The 22,570-nt window shown below is 37.5% G+C and overlaps 1 protein-coding gene across 3 annotated transcripts; it reads left to right on the forward strand.

Annotated features, from left to right (window-relative positions):
* Positions 1–1,344: 1,344 nt before the first annotated feature.
* Positions 1,345–22,199, forward strand: CFAP300 (cilia and flagella associated protein 300). Of its 3 annotated transcripts, XM_053935175.1 has the most exons (8): positions 1,345–1,472; positions 1,912–1,993; positions 3,613–3,685; positions 8,907–9,073; positions 11,290–11,462; positions 16,809–16,875; positions 20,652–20,769; positions 21,818–21,910. In XM_053935175.1, exons 1-8 carry the CDS (start codon positions 1,363–1,365, stop codon positions 21,823–21,825), a joined length of 798 nt encoding a protein of 265 aa, XP_053791150.1. In that variant the 5' UTR covers positions 1,345–1,362; the 3' UTR covers positions 21,826–21,910. The 3 variants fall into 3 exon arrangements, with proteins under 3 accessions (XP_053791150.1, XP_053791149.1, XP_053791151.1); XM_053935174.1 differs by lacking the exon at positions 20,652–20,769 and having other exon boundaries at positions 21,818–22,199; XM_053935176.1 differs by lacking the exons at positions 16,809–16,875; positions 20,652–20,769 and having other exon boundaries at positions 21,818–21,971.
* Positions 22,200–22,570: the final 371 nt, after the last annotated feature.

Below are 22,570 nucleotides of genomic sequence, written 5' to 3' on the forward strand. Positions count from 1 at the left end.
AAACCAGTTCTTTCACTTTGGTTATTTAATCACTGGCTAATAATATTAGTGGCAAGAGGAATTTAACAGATGGGGTAGTGCTGGAGTAGGTGGAGACTTGTTGAGAAGAAGGTTATAATAATTTGTATCACATGGTACCACTTTACATTGTATTTGAACACTGAGAAAAAAGGCACACTTTTCCTTTATCCCCTCTTGAGCTACCATTAAAAAATCTTTAACCATTTAAACATCTTGAAGTATACCACAGCTTTATTTTCCCTCATTGCTTAGGTGTGAGCAAAATTTATTGGGGGAAAAAACACGGAAGTGTGTTGCAAAACACTTGGAGGAAACAGAATGGAGAAAATACAGGGGAATGGCTCCTTAAAGCTCACATACATAGCTGCTATACAGCAACTGGGGCTGCTGAACTGCAGCCCACTGCACTGTTAGAAAATCTAGTGAGCAATTAATTCTACTGAAACTATGTTAATACAGGGCTTCTTAACAGGCTTATTATATCAATTTATTCTAAATTCCTTTGGTACTAGACCGTTTGATGAATGTCTCACAAGTCAAATCTTTGGGAACCTTTTAGAGGCCAATGAGACCAGGTGATGTGTGCCAGCAGTTTTGACTTCTAATCAAAGATGTGGGCCAGCTTAATTTAATTTTTTTTTTTTAATAATTAGAAACCAACAGAAGCACTGCCAAACTTCTTTGACGTGGGAATGCTGCTAAGCTTGAGCAATAGATTAATGGGAAAATTACAGTTTTGGAAATTTGTGGCTAAGCAAGCATAGGCTTTGGACGGGGTAGGTTGCTGAAGGAAATAGCATGAAATGTGCAGCAGCCTTAAATTCTCACTGCTTTCCCTGCAAGGGGCAGGAAATTCCCCAACTTGTGCAAGGTGTCCCTTGCTTTACTAGACTTGAGGAAATAATTTCCTGAAGTAACAATGGTCTTTCCTTTAATTTCGACTGGGAAGAGTTTGAAAGTACAGCTTTGCTGTTCCCAAATGGCTTTGCCTCCTCGGAAGCAAACAGCAGCCCTGATTCGCTAAAAGCTTATAATTCATAACTTTGGCCTTTTCCTAGTTAGTTTTGGTGTTACAGCACTGGGGTGGCCTCAGCAAAGGCAGCAATGGCAGTCCCTGTCTCGGCCTGCTGGGCAAGCCTGAGTTTTTCTGGCGCAGAGACAGGAAGAGAGGGGAGAGGGGAGAAGGTTGGTGTTGAATTAAGGGATTTTGTAGGCAAACAACGAAGAAAAAGGGGACAGCAGAGTCCGCCGGCCCTCATGGGCGGCGGAACGCTCGGGAGCGGGGCCGGGCTCCGCGCCGGCGCGGCGCCGTCTCCACGGCAACCGCGGGGCCGCGGGAAGATGTCCGCGGAGGGCGGGCGCGGCGCGGTGCGGGTCGTGTTCCGAGCGCTGCCGCAGAAAACCTTCTCCTGCCTGCAGGACAGGAACATCGCGGACCGACTCCTCAAATGGTGGGGGGGGGGAACGCCCGCTGCGGGATGCCTCTGTCTAGGGGCGGCGGGGGAACAGGCGGGCCGTCCTGAGGGCTGGAGTGATTGCCGCGCCCACAGGACGGCCGCTCCGGTGGCGGCGGGTCCGCGTCTATTTCTCTTATCTTTAATTTTTTTTCCCCCCTCATTTATTCCCTGCAACCCCTTCACATGAAGTCCCCTTCATATTTTCCAGGCAGGCAAACCGCGCCTTCTTAGGTGTGAGGGTCTGTCCTGGCCTCCCACAGTGAGCCCAGATCTATTTCAGCTTCGCAGCGGGGCTCCAGCGCAGTTCGAGCCCTCCAACGAAGGGTTGGAGGCGCTTATAACTGAGAATGGGGATGAAAAACCAAAGTATAATTGGTCAAAAGAGGGTATTATGTATGTCTTCAGAATATTTAATCTCATTTTTCCATTTCAGGTCCATGCAAGGCAGGATCACAGCACAAGCTTTCAGTTTTGACCAGCAGTTTAAGCCCTATCAAAAGGATGAGTTTCTTATGGTAGTTCTAAATCCTTTGCATTTTAAGTTGATTCCCCCCTACCCCCCCCCCCCCCCCCCCCCGCCATGAAATTATATTCAGCATTAGGAGTGTTGAATGCTGTGGGCTTGCTCACTGTCTCCTTGAAAAGAGATGATTTAGGTGTGGTGCTCAAGTCTCTGACTTTGTGGGTTAACTGTATTGTCCAGTAAAAATATTTTAGTCTGTACTAATGTTACTCTGCTTTAAGAGGGAACAGTTTAACCTTTCAGGATTCCCAAGAATGGAAATCTGAACTGGATGCTGATCTTGGCTGCAGGGTTTCATGTTGGGAAGTCCACCTAGTGTGAGACTTCAAACAGTCTATAGGCTCACAGCTATCAGTAAATTTCTCACAGTAAATTCACAGTGCAGTTAGATGTGCATGTGCACCACATATCTGGAAATAAAACTTTTTAAATTTATTGGATGCCATTGCTTTATACTAGAATTTTGAACTCCCAGCTTTGTGAGACTCAAATATCTTGCTGATTTTGTGTCCTCCATTTCTGTCGTCTGCAAAGTCAAATCTCTTCATCTGTTTGCAGACAGAAAAAACCCAAACCTGTGGTTTTAAAAACTATGTGATTTTTACATCTGTTGGTTTAAAAACAACTTTTTGATATTTTGTATGTCTATTTTATATTGTTATCCTGGATAAAGAATTCAGCCTCTTTATATCTTAAAGAAATTCACACAGAAATGGACCAATATTTATTTCACTGATAAACATTTCAAATTATTGAAGTTTACAGAATACCCATTTACCCTCTCAATGCTTGTCTCTTTTGAATTAAAAATGTAAAGATATTGCTGTGAAGTTATGAAATCTGAAAAGCTGGAGTAATTGGGAAAAAAGGACCATTACATGTAATGTCTGATCTCTTTGTATCCCAGAGGGGTGATAAAGAAATTTAGTGATACAGAAATTGAAAGATCCATAATTTCATTTTCTTAGCAGTTTCTTCAGTGATTATTCACTTTGTAAGTGTGGGTTTTCTTAGTTGGCTTATCTAGCCTGGAAACTTGCCATCTATCAACATTACTATGGATATCTCCTTTTAATTGATAAATCAATAAGATTGAATTCTTCAAATCTTACTGTGGAATATATCCTTCATCCCTTCAATAACTTATGAATCTCCTCTGTATCTGTTTAATAATTTTCGTGTGCCTCTACACTTCTCCAAGCTTCAAATATATTTAAAAAGAGTAAATTTTAAAATCATACTTGGCATTTCATTTTTAACTTCAACGACCTTGTTTGCAGAGATAGAACTTGCATCTTCAATTTTTTGTACCTCCATGAATTTCATACATTTTTGTGTGTTCTTGGACTAAAACAGCTTTACTATAAAAATTGAATACTACATATATAAATATGCAGCTGAAGATATCTTCTATGTATAAAAGGCACTGGCTACACTGAATCACAAACCCATGGATTTGCTGGTGTGTTATTTAGTACACAAACTGGTAAATCATATGGAATCTGCTTACTAATTGGAGCCTTACAATTTGGATTGAAAGTCCAAGGCACTATGATTGATGATTTTCTGTTTCATTTCATTAACTTGTATTCTCTTATTTGAATATTATAGGCATTTTTTAATGATCAAAGTGTGAACTCCAGTTTAAAGTTGCTGTCAGCTTCAGGACAATGGACCACATTGGGTAAATTTAGAATAAATTAATCTTAAATAAAAAAGTCTGTGTTTTAACTATTTTGCTCTAATTTCCCATAACGACAGTTCATATATATGTGCTTTCAACTAGTTGAAATGCCTTAAAGAATTACTTCTTTTACTAAGTAATAGGAAGATATTCTACTTCTAGAATAAAATAACTAATTTGTCACCTGTTATGCCCTTTTTTCTTTTGACCCCTGCATTATTCCATAAATCAAGCACCTGAAGCTGTTTATAAATGGTTTGTGGCATCCAGTTGACCTGATTATGTGTCTAGACATAAACAGCTGCATTATTTGTGGAATTACAGTAGTACCATATGCAAATCACCTTTGGAGAAGGGCTTTCTTCTATAGAGGCAACGACCTGACTTGGGACAGGTCTGAGATGATTGCTCTGTTACAAATTAAAGTTGAGAGCAGAGGATTAGTAGAGCACATCCTGAGCTCTTGTAAATCTGCTGTCTGTACAGCCATGGTGGTGGAGGCACAGAAGAGCCCTGTGGGACAGGTTGCTCCGCTTGCAGCCATGCCATGAGGATCACTTCAACTTTGTTGCCATATCAGAAACTTCACTAAAAACTAACGCACTCCATTAGGTCTGGAGCTGCAGATGAGATGCTAAAGCAGGAAGGCCAAAAGCAAACAGAAAATTTGTGGCTCCACTTTGAAATTGTGTTTTTCATTACGTAAATGGCACACAAAAATCCATGGCAATTGCATGTGATAATGTAATGGTGTTTTATGCATAATGTTATTGCATATTGCCAAAGTGATTTTCCATAATAGGAATATCTTAAAAGAGGGTAGTGGGAATCCCTCGTTTCTTTTGGTTTGTCTGCAATATTACTGTGTGTAAATATTTAATGGAGCTTTGGGAATTTTCTAACTTTTCCATTTCAGCTCTCTGGAACTGGCATAGGTTTTTCCCACTATATACAATGACACTAGACATTGCCACTTTTTTTGTCAGCAAAAATCCATTTTCCAAACATATTACCCAACTGTTACAACAATTGAAATATATATAAAATGCAAAAAATGTCTCAAGTACCCTTTCAGGTACCTCTTTCTCTGGCAAGCAGAAAGAAAATAGATGTATTTTAAGCCAGTAGTAAACCTTTTCTTGCTTTAAACAGGATTTGTTTTAGGCTATCTGTCTAGTCTATAACTTGACAGTCCCTGTAGTGGAGGTCAGCAGGTTACATACCTTGTGTTAAGAGTGGAGGCACTCTTGCCAAGTAACCCAGCTTAACTCTTGGTTCTGCTCAATCTTCCTCTGCACAGAAGTGAAGCATTTTGTCCCAAGGACTGGAAGGGTTCCCTTTCTAAATCCTGGACAGCTGGTATACCCTGTTTGCTCTTAAAATTTCATCTTCCCATTCTTTGCCTATTTTTGGTGAGGAATGTTGGCACATTTTTCTATACTTAGTCTTTATGTGCATTTTTTGAAAATATAGTAAGAATTAGCTGTGAGTGGGAGGAGGTAAAAATCATCTTCTAGTATTTTCTTCTTCAGGCGTGCTGATACATTCATCCAGATATACCATTTGCTTGTCACTGCGGAGTAACTTTAAAACAACATTCCTGTTGTTAAAAAATACTGGAAACATACTTATTTTACTTTTTAGAAATTCTGAAGAATATACACAGTCTGCATTTATTCTGCTACAAACAAAAATGTTAATATTTTTTTTTTTTATGCAGGAGATAATTTGCGTGCATAATACAGATGGGGTTTAAATAGATCCATAGAAAACTCCTTTCCCCTGCCCTCCATGAGCTTGGGCAGAAAATATTTCTGGACCCACAGAAAGATGTCAGCATTATAAAAGAAATTAATAAAACATTACAGTAGTGTTTATTTTCATAATAATTTTTTCTTTTTTAAGGCTGTGGTCCCCTCTCACCTTTTTACTTATGTTTTTTGTCCTGGTAGAATTCGACAATAATACATTGTTTCAAGGACTTCAGCATTGCTTGAAATAAAACATTCTAGGTAAATGATACACAATGATATTCTCTAGTCTGCTTCCTCTGATCAGAAAGATAATTAATGATCTAGTCTCAAACCAAACTTTTTTGCCTGTAGGGCAATATCCCTAATAAGGATATTTTTTCACCTTGTTCTGACTGCCTGGCAGAGTATCTGATATTTCTGATGTGCTTTATGTATTGAGTCTTGTGTTTTTTAAATAGCTGCAATGAGAACTAAATAGTCGTTTTTCCCTGGATACATTGCTGGCCTTGCACCTGTCAGCAGTCTTAGGGAGGCAGGACTGTATCTGCTTAAGCTCAATTAACACTTGAAACTTTATCTTCAAAGGGGTAAAGTTACCATCTATTTGTGTAAATAAAAAATTAGGATTTGCCTAAAAAAGAATTCTTGAGTTGCTATATGTGCTTAAATCTTCAACAATTTCTGTCTTTAGAGTGGGGTTTTAAAATCTGGAAGACAATCTTAAATCAGCAATTTTTAAACTACTATTATAGGATATAATTAGTAAAGAATTTTAGATATCATATGAAACCATGATTCATCGACCTACACCTTTTACTTTGGAAATACCATATTTTTTTAATACTGAGCACTGAACTTGCCTTACATATAAAACATTATGTAAATGATAAGTTACAAGATATTTTTCTTATGTAAAAAACTTCCTTTGATTTTGGAGGAATTCTGAATATACCTAATCCAGGGTTTATCTGCCCCATACTAGATATGCAATGTGTTAATTTGAAAGTGGCAGCACTTCATAGATATTCCAGTGTTGGCTGTTATAATAAGTTTAAACTGTTTCAGGATTTTTCAGCTCTTTGTTTTCCACTTGTAGAGTTGTCAAGGCATTTCTTCTTCCTTTTTCACTGCTTACTTTTATAGAGTTATTAAAACCTATCATTCTTGTCCAGGAAATTTTGAATTTCAAATCTCACTTCTCAATTAGAGAGCAGGACCTTCCAGTGTATTTAAACTTTTCCATGTGTGATTTGGTTTTCTGAACTACTGAACAAATTACAAAGCTCTTGATTTTTTTTTTTCATTATTGAAGTTTTCATAAAGCCTTTTTTCAGAGCAGAAGTCTCTTTCCCTTCCACCAATAAAATCCTTATAATTTAAGGCCTATAAATAGCTCAATTTCCTATATTTTTAGCTCAGTAACTGGATCTTTCACTTTTCTCAAGTTATTTAGCATCTGATGTTTGTTAGTCGACTCAGATTTTAATGTTAAGTTTAAAATAGTTTATGTGATAAAAGCTGATTTGTGTCATAATAAATCCCTTATAAAATGAAAATTCAATCCCTATGAAAGGGAGCTGGAAAATTAGAAGTTAGAGGAAACTGGAAGTGAGGAGGTGGGAGGAAGTACAAATAAATAAATATACATCAGTTTGGGTTTTTTTCATAGGTTGTAATCCTGTAATTCATTATTTTTTTCTGACTTGTTCTTGGTTATGTCATATGATTATTTTGTGTAGTCATTGTGTGTACAGGTAGGAGAAGGTACTAAACCTTTTATTCTTTAATAAAAATTACCATTTTTCATAACCATTGTCGGTAGACAGGAAGCCAAGAAATTAAATGCTGTGCTTTTGTCTTTAACAAATTTTCTTGACATCACAATGGTCCAATAAAATAATTATAAAATTTTCTGTCAGTATTTTAGCTTAAGTAGGCATATTTTCAAGCTATTGATTTATAACTTCTCTTTATTTTTTTTTTTTCCTGGTCTTGATTGGTGGGGTGGTACAGTTTACCCAGGTTTAGGTATTAAAATACCAGCCCTACTTAACCTATGAATAAATAGTCTCTATGTAATAGTATATGGCAGAAATCCTAAGGCTTTCTGCAGGTGGGGGTCAGAGAAAATTTCTGCTATGCTTACAAAGATTAGAATTGGAGTGAAATGATAGGTGCTCTTGGAAGCGTCATGGTTCATGCATCCCTTTTTGGCATGTTCCTGGTCCTGAAATGCTGTCATCTAGAGGGAAATTTGGACATTTCCTGAATAGTAATTCTTGGTGATCCTTTGGGTCAGTTTGTCAGGACAGCACTGAATTTTATCTTTAATTGTATGTTAAAAAGCCTTTAGATACTGTGATGTTGCTGGCCAGTCTCCCATCAAGGGAACCTGCAGAGGAGAAGAGATAAGAATAAACTCATGGACAGCTGGAATGTTGTGAATATTCTCTCTGCTGAGACACATTGCCCTTGTGCTGAATGCTCACTCATGCTCTCCTCCCCTCTCCTGTTCAGAAGCACTTTGAAGGTTGTTCAGGCGGACCTGGAGATGGGTAGAGAACATGTTCTATCATTATGCAGAGCACTTGGACTGCAGAGAGAGACAGAACTGGGCTGAGTCCAAAGCTTCTTAAACATGGGGCCTAATGCTATTTGAAATGCCATAAGTTATCCAACACCATGCAGACAGATTTGCAGATGTAACACTGTATATAGAGAAGATACGTGTCTGTATGGACTGATACCTCTTTAAGGAAAATACTGTAGGGCAGGCATCTCAAATGGCACTAGATGTCTGTGAGCAACAGGATCCAGGCTTGGATGATCTGCAAGCAAAGGGGAAAAAGGATAGAAAAATATATTCTGCATTTAATGATTACATTAAATACTGTGATACTCCCAAATGATACTCCAGATTCATATAGGAAGTGTTGATAGTACCTTTTTCATCTTCTGAAATAGCTGGTTAATAAAGCTTACAGTGGCTACAAAAGAACTTTTTTAGGAGTTCAATATAGTACTTAACAAATCAAAAATTCTTTGAGGCTGTGTTCATTTTGGTTTTTACTTTGTGGGGTGCTGTTAGCAGCTATTGACTTCCGTACTTCATCATGCCAATTTTGGCATATGTCCTGAGATGCTTTAAGGCTTAACCTGTGGAATATGATTTTCTGAGGGTGTGATCTAATGTGATGCTGGGTTCACACGGTGTTCCATTTATCCCTAGTTTCGGTTGATGGTATTTACCAACAGGGGGAGCAGACACATGAGCCTTAATGGAAAGTAATAGTCAAATGAATTTAATGTTTTCTTTATGCTTGTTTCCTTCTTAGCTTTCTTGGGTTTTTTTTTTCTTTTTTTTTCTTTTTTTCTTTGAGGGACTCTGTGACTGAGTCATACTTACATGATGTGTGTGGTTATTTTTTTAAACATGAAACACAGAACCAGCTTCCTGTATCTTCCAGGTTCCAAAGTGATAAAAATTGAAGCTACAGTGGTACCCTGTACACAGATTTCCATGTCATTTTTTGATCGGCTGTACTCTGAAGGAATTGTTAGAGAAGCTGGAACTATTGTGAAATGTTATGATGACTATTACGATGATATTGTTATCTCTGATGAATTAAGGAAGGTCAGTATAGTAATGAATAATTTATTATTATTTTTCCTACTCTGTTAGGTACTATAAGGACACATTTTTCAGGTTGCTTTTTTTCTGACAGTGGCAAAAACAGGCATCAATAGCCATGGTTTACAAACAACTTACCTCACCAAATTGAGGTGCTGCAGTGCCTGAATATGTGAAAGCAATTACTTGTTTTACAGGTGAGCCCTCTTTCATTTTTAGGTGGGAGAAAAAAGTTAAGCCTTCTTCTATCCACCTATGTCTCAGGCAGTCAATGCTGGGGTTGTGTGGGGAAATGCAGCTGCTTGTTTGTTTAGGAGGATGCCAACGAGTGGTGCTGTGATACTCAGAGCTGTAGGTTCACCCAGCCTTCCAGGTAGTGGATGAAATTGAATGTATTCGATAGCTACTTCCTGAAGCATTCCTGGACAGGAATGCTGATCATATAATATCTGAAGGCATTAGATAAAGAAAAGAAAGCCATCTTAATACATTTTCTCTAAAGCAAGAGGAGCTACGGAAGAGGAAATTATTTTTCAGTATAATACTGGAAAATGACCAAATACAATTCCTGAACAGGTCTGCAATGTAAAACTGTTTGTTATACTCTAGTGGAAGTGTCAGAAAGCAGATTATCTGAAAAAAGAATCTCTAACAGTTGCACCCTTTTAATCAATGTATGTCTTTACTGTGTTTCTTTTGACTTCATAAGCTAAAACCATTTTTTAAACTTATGTTTGTGTAGCATTAGCAAAGCATAGTGTGGGAGAACTGGATTTTGCTCTTCCTTGTATATATAATCAACATAAGTACTAAATAATTATAGAGTTGCACTCATTTGCACTTGGCAAATCCTTTGAAGGCAATGTATTTGAACCAGTGACACTGGTTACAGGATGTGGCCTGAAATACTGGTCTGTCTTGTAAAGTTCTGGGAAAAGGTGAGAACTCAAGCTCATGTTTGAATTTCAGATGTAGTTTGTAACCTAGCAGTTCAAAATACTTTGTATTTATTTATAAATTGGGTACATGTGAAATGTTTTCTGAAAATTAAATATATTTTATGTAGGAAGGTTAGAGGCAACATTTAAAATTAGAAATTATTGCGGTTTCAGTGTCTTCCCAGTTTCCTTCCCATGGAAGTGATTTGTGTGTCAGCATTTGCAAGTTGAGGGTTTAATATTGGTTTGAAACAAAGGTGATTCCTACTCCTAAGACCTAAGACAGCAGAAAGGATAAGCCGAAATCCAGGAATGACATAAAAATTTCAAATTATTTACTCAGGGATCTAGAACAGAAGACTGTAGGGGGCACCAAACTGTCTCCTGGTGTCAGAGAGTGGCCTTTGGCTGCAAGACTCCATGTTTCTTTCCTATCTGCCATGTCTTCTCTTGTTTCAGCCAGGGAGGTTGGGATATGTATGAGGTGGCCATCCAGAACAGCTGTTGCCCTGACCCCTTTTTACTCAGGTTTTGTAGTTCTGTTATAAAGAGGGCCAGAGAGCAGTGGATTCATGTCTAACTTTTGACTAGTTTGCCTGGGCTGGCATCTGCATTTTGGCTGACATGACTCAAATGTCTTGTAGCCATTGTGAGTTACAATTCCTGTCCACATTTACATGAACCAATGTTGACATTAATCTAGCAAGTCCTCTGTGTTCACATAATATCTCAGCCAAAGGCAGGTGACACGCATGGAGGCAGCTGGATGCATGTCTGGCTAATCCAGGCTACAGATCACGGCTCACTGGAGTGTGTAATAAAGAATGATGGGAGTTTGAGTGATCTCCTCTGGGAGATCCTAGAATTCCTTTACAAATGTGAAATAACAATTTAAAAGTGAAAAAGCAAATGTTACCAAAACCAGTTACCCCATTGATTAACAGCAATTGACATATCAAATACAGATAGATTATTTTCAGATTGCTTGTTTCACTAGCATGACAGATAATTAACCAGTGAAATAACAAGGCTTGAAAAATATTCCTTTATGTCTTTTGGGCATAAATCTGACAGTGATTCTGCTGTATAGGTAAGAATTTTGAACTTAATTGCATCATTGGAAGAAGGATTTAGAAATACCTATTTCCATCCCTCATCCATGTATTTTACATGGACATAATTTCTGTGTACCATACAGCATATTAGCTGCATTATTTATAAACTGAATCTTAAATAAAGTTTTATCAATTTGACTTCCTTGTTTTTTCCTTGTTCCACAAGGTCTTGCTTCTGGAGGATTCAGACCATTATGACTTATTTACTCAATTGGATCGCGAGGAATTTCTGTTCTGTCTTTTTAAGCATTTTTGCATTGGAGGAACTCTTTGCCAGTTTGAAGATGCAGTTGACCCATACTTAGAAACTACAAAAGCTTTTTATAAAGACTTGGTGAGGTAAGTGTTACTTGCTTTTTTGTACAACTGTGTATATGTACACAGATACTTTGTATCGATTTGTGTAAATTTATTGTACATTACTGCTTCAAAAATGGGGCTGATATTTAATCCACCTGCAAGTTTATTTCTATCCAACTATCAAAATACCATGGAAAAATGGTAGTAGTTCAGTGGTAAAATATATGCAATTTTAATTGCATCAGTCCCACATAAAAACATTTTTATATTACAGTTATGGATGGTTTGTAATTCATTCTGAATTTAAAGATACTTTTTTGTGTGATTGTCTGCCGAAAACATGGCATAGCACTGGAAACAGACTGTCTTCCCACTGTCATTGGTAAAATATCAACAATTAAGTCTTGCCTCTATATCTTGGGCTACTTTCAATTGGACTGCTTTTAATTTAGGATTTAAAAATTGAAATAATTAGTTGAAACTTCCAGTTCCATATATTTTTTATCCCTAATGATTTTTTATTTTTTTCAATACAGTTGGATTTTGGTCTTCCTAGTTCTGTAAATACACTTCTCACAGTGTAAAGCTAATGGTGATAAAATCTTGCTGTTAACATGACATGGTGAACTAACACACATTTGTTTTCCCAGGTATAGTGTAGGGAATTGTTTGGAACTTTATGTGAGGACTTTTTTTTTAAGGTTAGAGGTTAGAGGTAATTGATCAGAGGTTTAGATTCAGACTAAAACCACAATTTTTGCCCTGCTTTGATATATCCATATGCTGACTTCTCTTATTGACAAAACAACTTATGTTCTGGTTGCTGGGATATGGAATGTAGTTATTGGTTATACAGACTCATTTTTAGTTAAGCTGATGGGAATATAGAGACTGTAAAAGATATTACAAAAATTTTTGTTAGTATGAGTAGTTTTGGTATTTTCATCTCGTACATAGATGAGAATCAAGTGGGTTCTTCAGAAATACACCATCTGACATAAAAGGATCCATCAATGTTTAACTCTACCCTCCCTTTTCTTCTCTATTGTTCATTCTGCTCTTGAATTAAGCTGCTTGTTCCTTCAGTCCTGGGCCATAGGTGACTCTGCATTTACTGCAGCTGTTTCTGCTCTTCTGTTGTTGAATTAATCTAGGACAATGTGCAAATCCAATCAGTTCCTTCACTTTACTGCTCCCCTTTGCTGTTGAGTTGTTTTATCCTAAACATGTTCAAGTTCTGTTCTAAGCCACTCATTTTCTTTACCTTCCTATCTCGTTAAACCTCTTTCCATTCTTTTTCCTTTTCATGCTGTAAAATTTGATAAAGATGTCAAATAGTTCTTATTACTTAAAACAGAAAAAAAAGTCTCTGCCAAGATCCTCCCACAATTTTCATCCCACTTTCAAAGTTTACCTTTTCTGTATCCTCAACCTGTTCCAAATTAGTCCTTTGTATTTTCCTCTTGTGTGCTGCTTCTGTCCTCTATAAAATATTTAGGAGAAAATATTTCAAGATCTATTCCTGTGCTGTTTGTTTTTGGTTTTTAGGATTTTTTTTGCCAGTTGGCAGATTGCTTTCTATCCTCCCAAGTTTTGAAGTGACCTTGTAAGTGATCTTCAGAATTTGTCTACCATGTGTCTCTCTGTTGCCTGTAAATGTCTGCTGGTTTCTCACTGCCAGAAGAGCTGGTGTTAGCACTGGTTACCAGTTGAAATCAAAACTCAGCATTTCACTGAATCTTTTATCTTTCTCCTTTGGTATTGAGTTCTTTGTAAGTCCCATGAGAAAAGCTTTTGATCTTGACATTTCAGACCTTTCCTCCCCCTTCAAAATCAGAGTTGTCTTTTTCTTGGTCTCATTTCCCCTGCTCCCAGTTTATCTAAAATGATGCTTCTGTTTTATTTCCACTGTGTTAAGAAAGAAAAAGACAGTGAGTGGATCTGAATAGAGACACTAATGACAGTCTTGACTAAATTTCTAATTTCTCAGCACTGTATTGCTTCATTCTTGCACAAATTACAGCAGAAAATAAAGCAATTAAAATTACTTTATTAGTAATTAGTAATTACTTAGTAATTACTTTCTTAGTCTCTTATTTTCAGTAAAAGATTGCTGATAATAGTAGTGATCTCTTAAATTCTGTTTACCAAAAAGTTCACCCTCAAATTCCTATTGAATACCAAGTTTTGTTTAAATTCTTTTTTTAGACTGCTATCCTCTGTGTGTTTTCATTGTATCTTGGATTACAGTTGCATTGGACACTTTCTACTCTTTGTAAAGTGATATTAAAAGCTTTCTATTATTAAAAATTCTGTAAACTGTACTGTCCTTAAGGTTTAATTTTTATGTTTGAGGATCAGAAGGCTTGGTAAAAAACCAAATGGATACTTCAATAATTATTATCTACTGACGATGTGCATTGAATAATCATCTGTCACAGATGAATTCAATCTAATAACAGTAAGGTTATAGATGTATAAACTGCCACTGTTTAGTCCTGTTACAGTATTCCTTATGGGCAAGAGCCTTGGCATTAAGAGCTCTATAGAAGTGCCTTTACTGCTGGGAGCAACAGACCTGTTAATGAGCTTTTCCCTACTTACCTTTATTACAGCTTTTTTTTTCTGGCCATATCTGAGTTCTAACTCCAAGGCACTAGCATTCAAAATAGTGTCAAAAGTTTTGATGTTTCATTTTATTGAAGCATTTCTATGTGCATTGCTTTATTATGAGAGAATGCAATATTTTTTTTTTAATTAACAGCTCTAGATATTTTACAAGCTAGGGACTTCCAAATACAGCTACTAAGTGGCAGACATTTTTTTTCTTTGCAAAAAGAGTGATATATTCTTACTAAAATTTTAATGCACAACTTGTAGTCTGTTACCCATCGGTAATGACTCTGTCATCAGTTGAATCTATCCAAAATTCTAGTGTTTAGTGTTGTATCCTGTATAACCTAAATAATTTCAAATCCCTATTCCTTGTAGTATTTTGATTTAAAGGAAATATTTACATAATATAAACTTGTTAATTAAAATACAGTCTATGAATCTCTGTTGATAGATCTTGTCCTCTGTACTTAACCCCTGATTTTTCTGACAGTGTCTCTCCATGGTGACAGCTGCTGTAGCATCTTGTAGTAATTATTTTCTTCTCCTTTCTTAATCTTCATCTCCATGCCCTTTCCCTCATAATGAATGAATGTATGTGAAAGCATTAAGTTGTTCTTTTATTGTTTGGAAAGCCTAGTAAAATATTGCCAGTAAAGTTAGGATATAAATAAAGCCCAAAGTGAATAGAGAGACCATGAGGATGTTTGCTCTTCATAAAAAGAGAATAGATGCACATTAAAATTATGAACTCCCATATCCAATAAATAGTTTGGAAGTTAACAATTTGAAAGAACATGGGCCTATTAACATTATTTTTAAGGAAATACTATCCTCTCCAAAAAGACAAGATAGTTTTTTTCTAAAACCTTTCAGGGGGAAAAAAAGAAATAGAGCAAATGAGCTTGTCAAAGGCAACCTCTTGGTTTTCTTTCAAGTCAGCAAAGGAAGTATCTCATCTGATTTTAACAGACACAATTTTTTGCCTTAAAAATTAACCAAAATACTGAAAATAAACATTTTGAAAAATTACTTATAGGAAGCTAACCACAAGGAGAAAATTTGTCAAGGTTGTGGAATAAATAGGAAGACTTTGTCAACACTTACTTTGGTATCCTAGATATCTATATATAACATGAAAATTAAGAAACCAGAAATTGATAGCATAGTTTTCTGACAGAAGAATCTGAAGCCAGAGTAACTTAAATACAACTGTTGCTTTTGGTGGTGGTGATACATGGTAGAAGGCCATAATGCCACTAATCCTCTACGTTGTGTTCTGAAAGTTGTCACTCTTTCCACAGAGATGGTTGAAGAGTTTCTGAACTGCTGCAGTTACAGCCTGGTGTGTCAGTGTAAAGTGACATCTGGGTTAGTTTGGCTTAATGCACTAGTCTGTAAACTGCTGTGGTTCAGAAGCTGAGTCATGAGATAGCTGAGCTGTCCTGCTGGGAAGGCAGTCATCTCTGGAGGGGTGGGAAGGCACACAACTGGGGTCAGTACTGATTTCAGCAATGCTGTCTTCATCCACCATTGAGTATGTCAACATGTCAGATGCAACAAAAAGTTCTGAGAAAGCGTCACTACTGACTGACCACAGGGAAGATCAGCCTCACAGTATAGGTTCAAACATGACTGTGTCACTACTCTACAGATGAAATCAGTTAATTGGAGAGTCAATCTCTTTTATTGGCTGCAGAGATTGAATCAAGAAAGGTGCTGTTGGTTGATTTGGGGTTCCTTTGTTCTCACAAAAAGAAGCTTTGCCAAAGCATTGGTAACAGGGGACTGCTGTCACAGCTTGGACCTGGTGTGGTGTTCAGCTGGGCTGTGTTTCACATATCTTCTTGTAACTTGTCTATACTGGGACCTTTCTTGGGAATGGAACCAATTTGTGACAAGGCAGGTTTTGAGATATGCATTTCTTGGAAGCACATAAGTATGGAAGTTTTAAGCCTCAGCTGTTCCACTGTGAGTTAATGTAAATGGGAATCTGCAAAATTAGATAAATGAGTAGCGGTTGCATGATCTAATTTATGAAGAAATGTAAGCATCACTTAAAGCAGACTTGAGGAAAAATTATATATTAAAATACTTTAAATAGGTTGAGATGCCTGGATTCTTTGCAGTAATATTCATTGTTATTAGTAAATGTGATGGAAGAAATGGCAATCTTCACAACAGTCTAGAAATATAAAAGCTCAGAAGTAATCCCATCCCAAGTTGCATAGCTGACTATAAATACAAAATTCCAAAGGAGAAAAAATAAACCTGAACTATAATTATATATTAATTAAAAATGAGCTAAAGAATGTATTTAATCACCACTAATGCTGCTACTTCTTGTAGTCTGTATTAAGATTCATTTCACTTTGCAGGTTCTTTCTCAAAGAATATGGGAAAATATTTTTATGAAATGCTTAGCTGTATAATTTTTCATATCTATCAAAATGAAAACTCTGTATTTGGAATCATCTAGCTCTGGGTAATATTGCTGTGATTTAGTAGCTGAGAACAGTGAAACCAAGTCAGATTACTAAATATATTAAATATTTTTCAGTAAAATGTCATAATAACCATGTTACCTAACAATGGCCACATAACTTTTCATGTTCAATATGACATAAGTTGAATTTTAGCTATAAATTTGACCTTCATAAAATTTGAGCAAGGATACAGTGCATATGTTTAAAATATATTTAATAAATTAAAGAGTCTTTTTATCAGTATTTATGATATATATTAAGTATGTATTATACCCCTGTATTTCAGTGTTCAAAAGAACCCTGAAACAAAAGAAATACATATTATTTCTACAGTCTTCAAAGTGTCTGCATATGTAAGTATTAATAATTTTCATATGGGATTTTACTGGCAGTAATATACATAACATGACAATAACGAATTTACTTTTACACAAAGAAAATATAATATTCCATTGTAATGGGTTATTTTCCCATAGCTGTCACTTTTTTATTCATGAACTCTTTCTCTGAACTGATCCAGTTTCTCATCCTCTTTACTAACTCTTAATTAGTAACCAGCAGCTAAAGTTTATTTGGTAGCTCACTCACTAAAAATAGATTTACTAAATTGCAGTGGAAGTCATAATAGTCATCCAGAAATTAGCTAATGAAAAAAAAGGAAAAATAATCTGAGTAATTCTAGGTTTAGATAATAATAAAACTTGAGTTAACAGTAAGGATTAAGGATGTACTTCTGTAGTTCTGTTTTTTAAAATGTTGCTAGAGCTTTGTGTATAGCTTCTATTGCATCTGTTTCTGTAAAGACTGCAAGGAAGTTTAGTATACAAAAAGGCTGAGGTAGTGAGATAACTGCTAACCTCTTTTCCCCTTCCTTGTCAAGTCTCATTCCTATCTGTTTCCCTTGCAAAATCATACATTTACCATCAAGATAAGTTTGAGAACTGGCATGTTTACTAGATTCAGCATATCTGTCATTTAAGTTATTACAGTAGGCTGAACTACACCAAATTTTTCTTGAGTAACCAGAATATGATAATTAAATGTCAGATAATGTACTAACTTTCAACAGCAGTAGCTGATGTCATTTCAGACTGCACAAACTTCCCTGTAGGTTGCCAATAGCCCAGTTGTTCATATGTTGGTCATCATCTTTTAAGTAGCATGTATGATTCATAAAAGGCTTTTGAAAATAAACACTTTATGGGTGTATCAAAATTTATCTTTCTGCTAGGTTGCAGACTGTAGTAAAAATAAAAAAGCAAAACCCTGGTAACTGGATGTTCTTCTGTTATTACTGTTCCTTTCACACCTCTAAATCAAATGCATTGATGTGAACTTTGCAGATTTCTATATTTAGGCAGATATACATTAAAGAGCTCCCCTAACTGTGTTGGCCATACATTAAATATCATCAGTACTACAAAGAAAAAAAACAACAAACAAACAAAACCCCAACCAAACTTTAGCAAATTTTGTAAACAAAATAGATGGACAAAAGAAGATCCAGCATTAATGCAGAGCAGGCTATCCTCCTTGTAGCCTTGGAGGAAAATTGGGCATTACTGCACATTCTGAAAATTTGTGGGGTGAAGAAGAATTCTGAAATTACAATTTCTATTAAAGAACATCCTGAAGAATTTACTCTCAGAAAACAGAAAGGCTTAAACTGTTTGGTAGCTATGTGGATCAAAACTACTCCAGTCCACATGGCACTAACAAGAAGGACACTTACTGGAGCACAAATGTCTTGTGTTTGTGGTGAAAAGTTTCTCTCAAGGACATAACGACATTTCTGCAGTGGATTAAGTTTCTGAGTTCATTTGATAAATAACAGTAGAGTGTTACTATAATCCTGACAGTTTTTAAGCCAAGTTTTCTTGGTTTGTATCTGGAAGAAAAGGACATACCCTCCTAGCCTGATGTAAATAGATAAATAATTTTAAAAATAAATAAATTTTTAAAAGTTGATCTCATAAAAGTGACTTGTGCAGCTGAGCACAATTTTAAAATGGTATCTAAAAAAGCATACTATTAGAGATGTAAATATCTCAAAGTTCTAAGTTATAGTTCACAGAATCACAGAATATGCTAAGTTAGAAGGGACCCACGAGGATGCTCAAGTGCAACTCCTGGCCCTGCACAGCACCATCCCCAGGAGTCACACCGTGTGCCAGAGAGTGTTGCCCAAACACTTCATGACCTCTGTCAGGATGCTGTGACCACTTCCCTGGGGAGCCTGTTCCAGTGCCCAACCACCCTCTGGGTGAAGAACCTTTTCCTGATAGCCAGCCTAAACCTCCTCTGCCTCAGGTTCTGTCACTGGTCACCACAGAGCAGAGATGAGTGTCTGCCCCTCTGCTTCTCCTCACAAGGAAGCTGCAGACTGTAGTGAGGTCTCCCCTCAGTCTCCTCTTCTCCAGGCTGAACACATCAAGTGACCTCAGCCACTCCTCATACGATTTCCCCCCAAGGCCCTTCACCATCCTCACTGCCCTCCTTTGGACACTCTCTAATACTTTAATATCTTTTTTATATGGTGGCAGCCAGAACTGCCCCCAGCACTGGAGGTGAGGTCGCCCCAGTGCAGAGCAGAGCAGGACAATCCCCTCCCTTGCCTGGCTGGCCATGCTGTGCCTGATGCCCCCCAGGCCTGAGGGCCCCCAGGTTGGCCCTCCTGGCTGCTGGGGCACTGCTGGATCATGTTCAACTTGTCACAGACCAGGACCCCCAGGTCCCTTTGTGCAGCACTGATCTGCAGCATCTCATTTCCCAGTCTGTCTGTACATCCAGGGCTGCCCCATCCCAGTTGCAGAATCCAGCACTTTCTCTTGTTGAACTCAATATGGTTGGTCATTGTCCAGCCCTTTAATTTGTTGAGGTCTCTCTTACAAATGTCTGTAGAGCTCTTCAGCATCAAAACCTGATAGACCTGGGCATCACAAGAGAAATAATTTTACATCTTGTGACAAAGTACTCTGTTGAACTCCAAATACCCTTGAGAGCTTTGGAGCTTTGCATATAATGAAACACTTTTACACCTTAAGTATTGGAGTGCTCACTGATATTTTAGAACTTCCTTTACCTGAGCCCAAACTGTGGCAGTGTTAGAAAACAGAATAATGCAAAGTTTATTCAAGAAGTATTTTAAAAAATTGTCAATTACATTATGCAGTTTTGAGAATCTTCAGCAGTATTTTTATTTCTGTTTTATGCTATGCATATGTATTCTTAAATCATCAGCTGTGTTGCTACAAAGAAAAAATAAAATTATCCTACTCTAACATCAGTAAATCAATCATTACACCCCCTGCATGTGTGAACCAAAGTCCACACTGCAGATGGAATTGGTATGATTCTTAATTGTGTACATACATGAATGTAAATATCAGAGCCTTTATGCTCAAGCATTTTAGGGGCTTTATGACCTCTTTTGCTCATTAAAATAAAGAACCTTTTCATTTAATTAGGTTATATTGATTATTTTCCTGATACTAGGTTTGGTAGTTGCTTGAAATGCCTCATCGCCAGAACTTACATTGTTTTTGTTCTTGAGTTGTTGAACAAATTTTTAGTGGGCTTACACTGCCTCTAAACCGTCAAAACCTCAACTGCCACAACCTCAAAACCACAGTCAATTCCACACAGACTGCAGGGGTGGGATCCTCATTACCAATGGGGAAAAGAGTTTAATTAGCAATCACGTCTTGATGCTGATCCTGTGTTACTTTTTTCCTTCAGTTACATGCATAAGCTTAGGTTATTTTTGGATCAAATTCCAAAGGCTTTTTGATGCTGAGCACTATAAAATCTTAAAATTTTGCTCTCCTTACTGCAGTTGAGAATCCAGTGTTTGTTACACAGGTATCCTTAGAAAACACCTGAAGCTAGGTATCCTACAATTGGAGCTACAGAGCTTATATGCTGTGCCACTTAAAAATAGAATGCTATTTCTAGTTTGTGGCATTTGACTACCATTGGAAAATTCTGGGAATAAACATTATCAAATCTCTACCTGTCTAAAACAGTGCTTCTATGAGGTGCTTACCTTAATTTAAGATTTAGGGTTTGAATAATCCCCCAAAAGAAGACACCAGACCATCTAATAATGGATTAATTCTCTTTAAAACAGCAGGAGAAAATGGGGTGCCAGGAACAGCTAAAGGATAAAATTCACAAATGCTCCTTGGTGCAGAAATGGGGACCCAGCTCTTTTCCTTCTCAGCTGACTGACTTATCCACTGAGAGAGGTTACAGTTTTCATGTTTCTTTGGTCCAAAAAAAGCTGTCTTCCTTTTATGCAAAGGAATAGTCTGTAGTCTGTGAGTTTAAAATTTTCCTGGAGAAAATGAACAATATATGCAATGTAGCAATTTCCCTCAAGCAGGAAAAGTGTAACAGAACCCACATCTCTTCAACTGTTGCACAAAGGTGTTGGGGAGCAGGAGGAAACTGTTACATGTTTTAAAAGAAAGGAAGTGTCAGCTACGTATTTATTGATCTTTCATATGTTCAATTACCACACTGACTAAATAAAAAACCCCAACACTTCAAAAATCCCTCCATCTAGTTTTTGGATCCCTACTGGATTTGAAGTGTGTCCAGCTGTGCTGCTCTGTCAACACTGAAGCTTTTATTGACATGTGCAGACGAAGGAAGGATGTTAATGTGAAGAACTCAGTTCCCCTGCTGATTGTCAGCTGAATGTATTTTTTTTCAAAACCAGGATTTTGCAGCTAGGTGTCTAGAATCCCTTCAAACCCTTTCTGAGGACTGGCACACAAAATGTTTCCAATAATAGTCCAAAGTTGTTAATGTGATCTGTAATAAGCGTTTTGCTTAAATGCAAATATTGGAACCTGAACAGATGCATTAGCAAATGTTAAGTGAAAAAAAATTACGGCTGAAACAACTTTATATATTAATATAGAATAAGTGATTATTTTTCTCTTTCAAAGGAAACATGATGGGCTGTTGTATATTTAATCATTTATATTTTAGGCTCTAATTATGTAAACACATGCCTAGATGTTTAATTTTACATTTTATATTAATATTACATTTACCTCAAGGTTATTTGATACATCCAGTCAGAATTACTGTGCATTTTGTAGTGTTGGGATCCTCATGGGGACATATACCATTTAAATAAACTGTGGTGTATTTGTTCTATTTTGCTGTGCAATGAACAGTTACAACTGGAACAAAATTATTAACTTCAGATTTTATTAATTCTCTTACAGATATCCCTGTTGTCCCTAATACTGTTTTGGTTTTTGGTTTTTTTCTTCCTCTCAGGATGCTAATGGCCTGTGTTACCCTTCAAGCAAAAGCCACCAACAGACTTTTGCCTACTTGATTGTGGATCCCTGCAAGCGACACGTGAATATTCTGTATCACTGTTTCGGTGGAAGCCTATTTACAAATTAGTTATAAACCTGGCTGGTCTGCAGTTTTATAATGGAGATTGCCTTCTTTCTGTTGGGCTCAGGTAGACATTGCATAGTTTTCTGACGAGGAAAGCTACTCCTTGAAGTGCTCGGAAGTGGTTCTCGTTCACTCGGATGTTACTATGTGGTTAGTGACAAAAGTTTTCCGGTATTTATAGTTCTTGGAGCTGTTTTCTTGGCCGTTTCCCCCTTCCCTCCCCGTTTTATCTAATAAAAAGTATTGCTCTAGAGGTCTCGTCATTTTTATGAGCCTGCTTTACAGACCCGCGACGCGTATCTGCAGGGGAGGCTCTGCAGTCGGTGAAAACTCACCGGAATCGGGAGAAAGCGCGGAGGGGACCGGCGGAAGGGGATCCGGGACGATGCCCCCTCCGGGCCGGGGCAGAGAAGCGTGGCCGCCCCTTCCCACCCCCTCGCGGAGCGGCCTCTTGGAAATTGGGATAGAAGTTAGGGAGAAAAAAAAGTTCTAGTTGGCGGCAGCGGACAGGCGGGCGGCGGGCGGGAGAGGCGCGGGCGGGCGCGGAGCGAGGGGCGGTGCGGTGCGGTGCGGTGCCGGCCGAGCCGGGGCCGGGGCCGGGGCCGGGGCCGGGGCCGCGGGCGG

The sequence above is a fragment of the Vidua chalybeata genome, chromosome 2 (genome assembly GCF_026979565.1).
Source record: "Vidua chalybeata isolate OUT-0048 chromosome 2, bVidCha1 merged haplotype, whole genome shotgun sequence".
Lineage (NCBI taxonomy): Eukaryota > Metazoa > Chordata > Aves > Passeriformes > Viduidae > Vidua > Vidua chalybeata.

Coding starts and splice junctions, on each gene's coding strand:
- CFAP300 (XM_053935174.1), top strand. CDS start 1,363: ATGTCCGCGGAGGGCGGGCGCGGCGCGGTGCGGGTCGTGTTCCGAGCG. Junction 1,994..3,612: donor AAAAGGATGAGTTTCTTATG/GTAGTTCTAAAT, acceptor TGAATATTATAG/GCATTTTTTAATGATCAAAG. Junction 3,686..8,906: donor AGGACAATGGACCACATTGG/GTAAATTTAGAA, acceptor TGTATCTTCCAG/GTTCCAAAGTGATAAAAATT.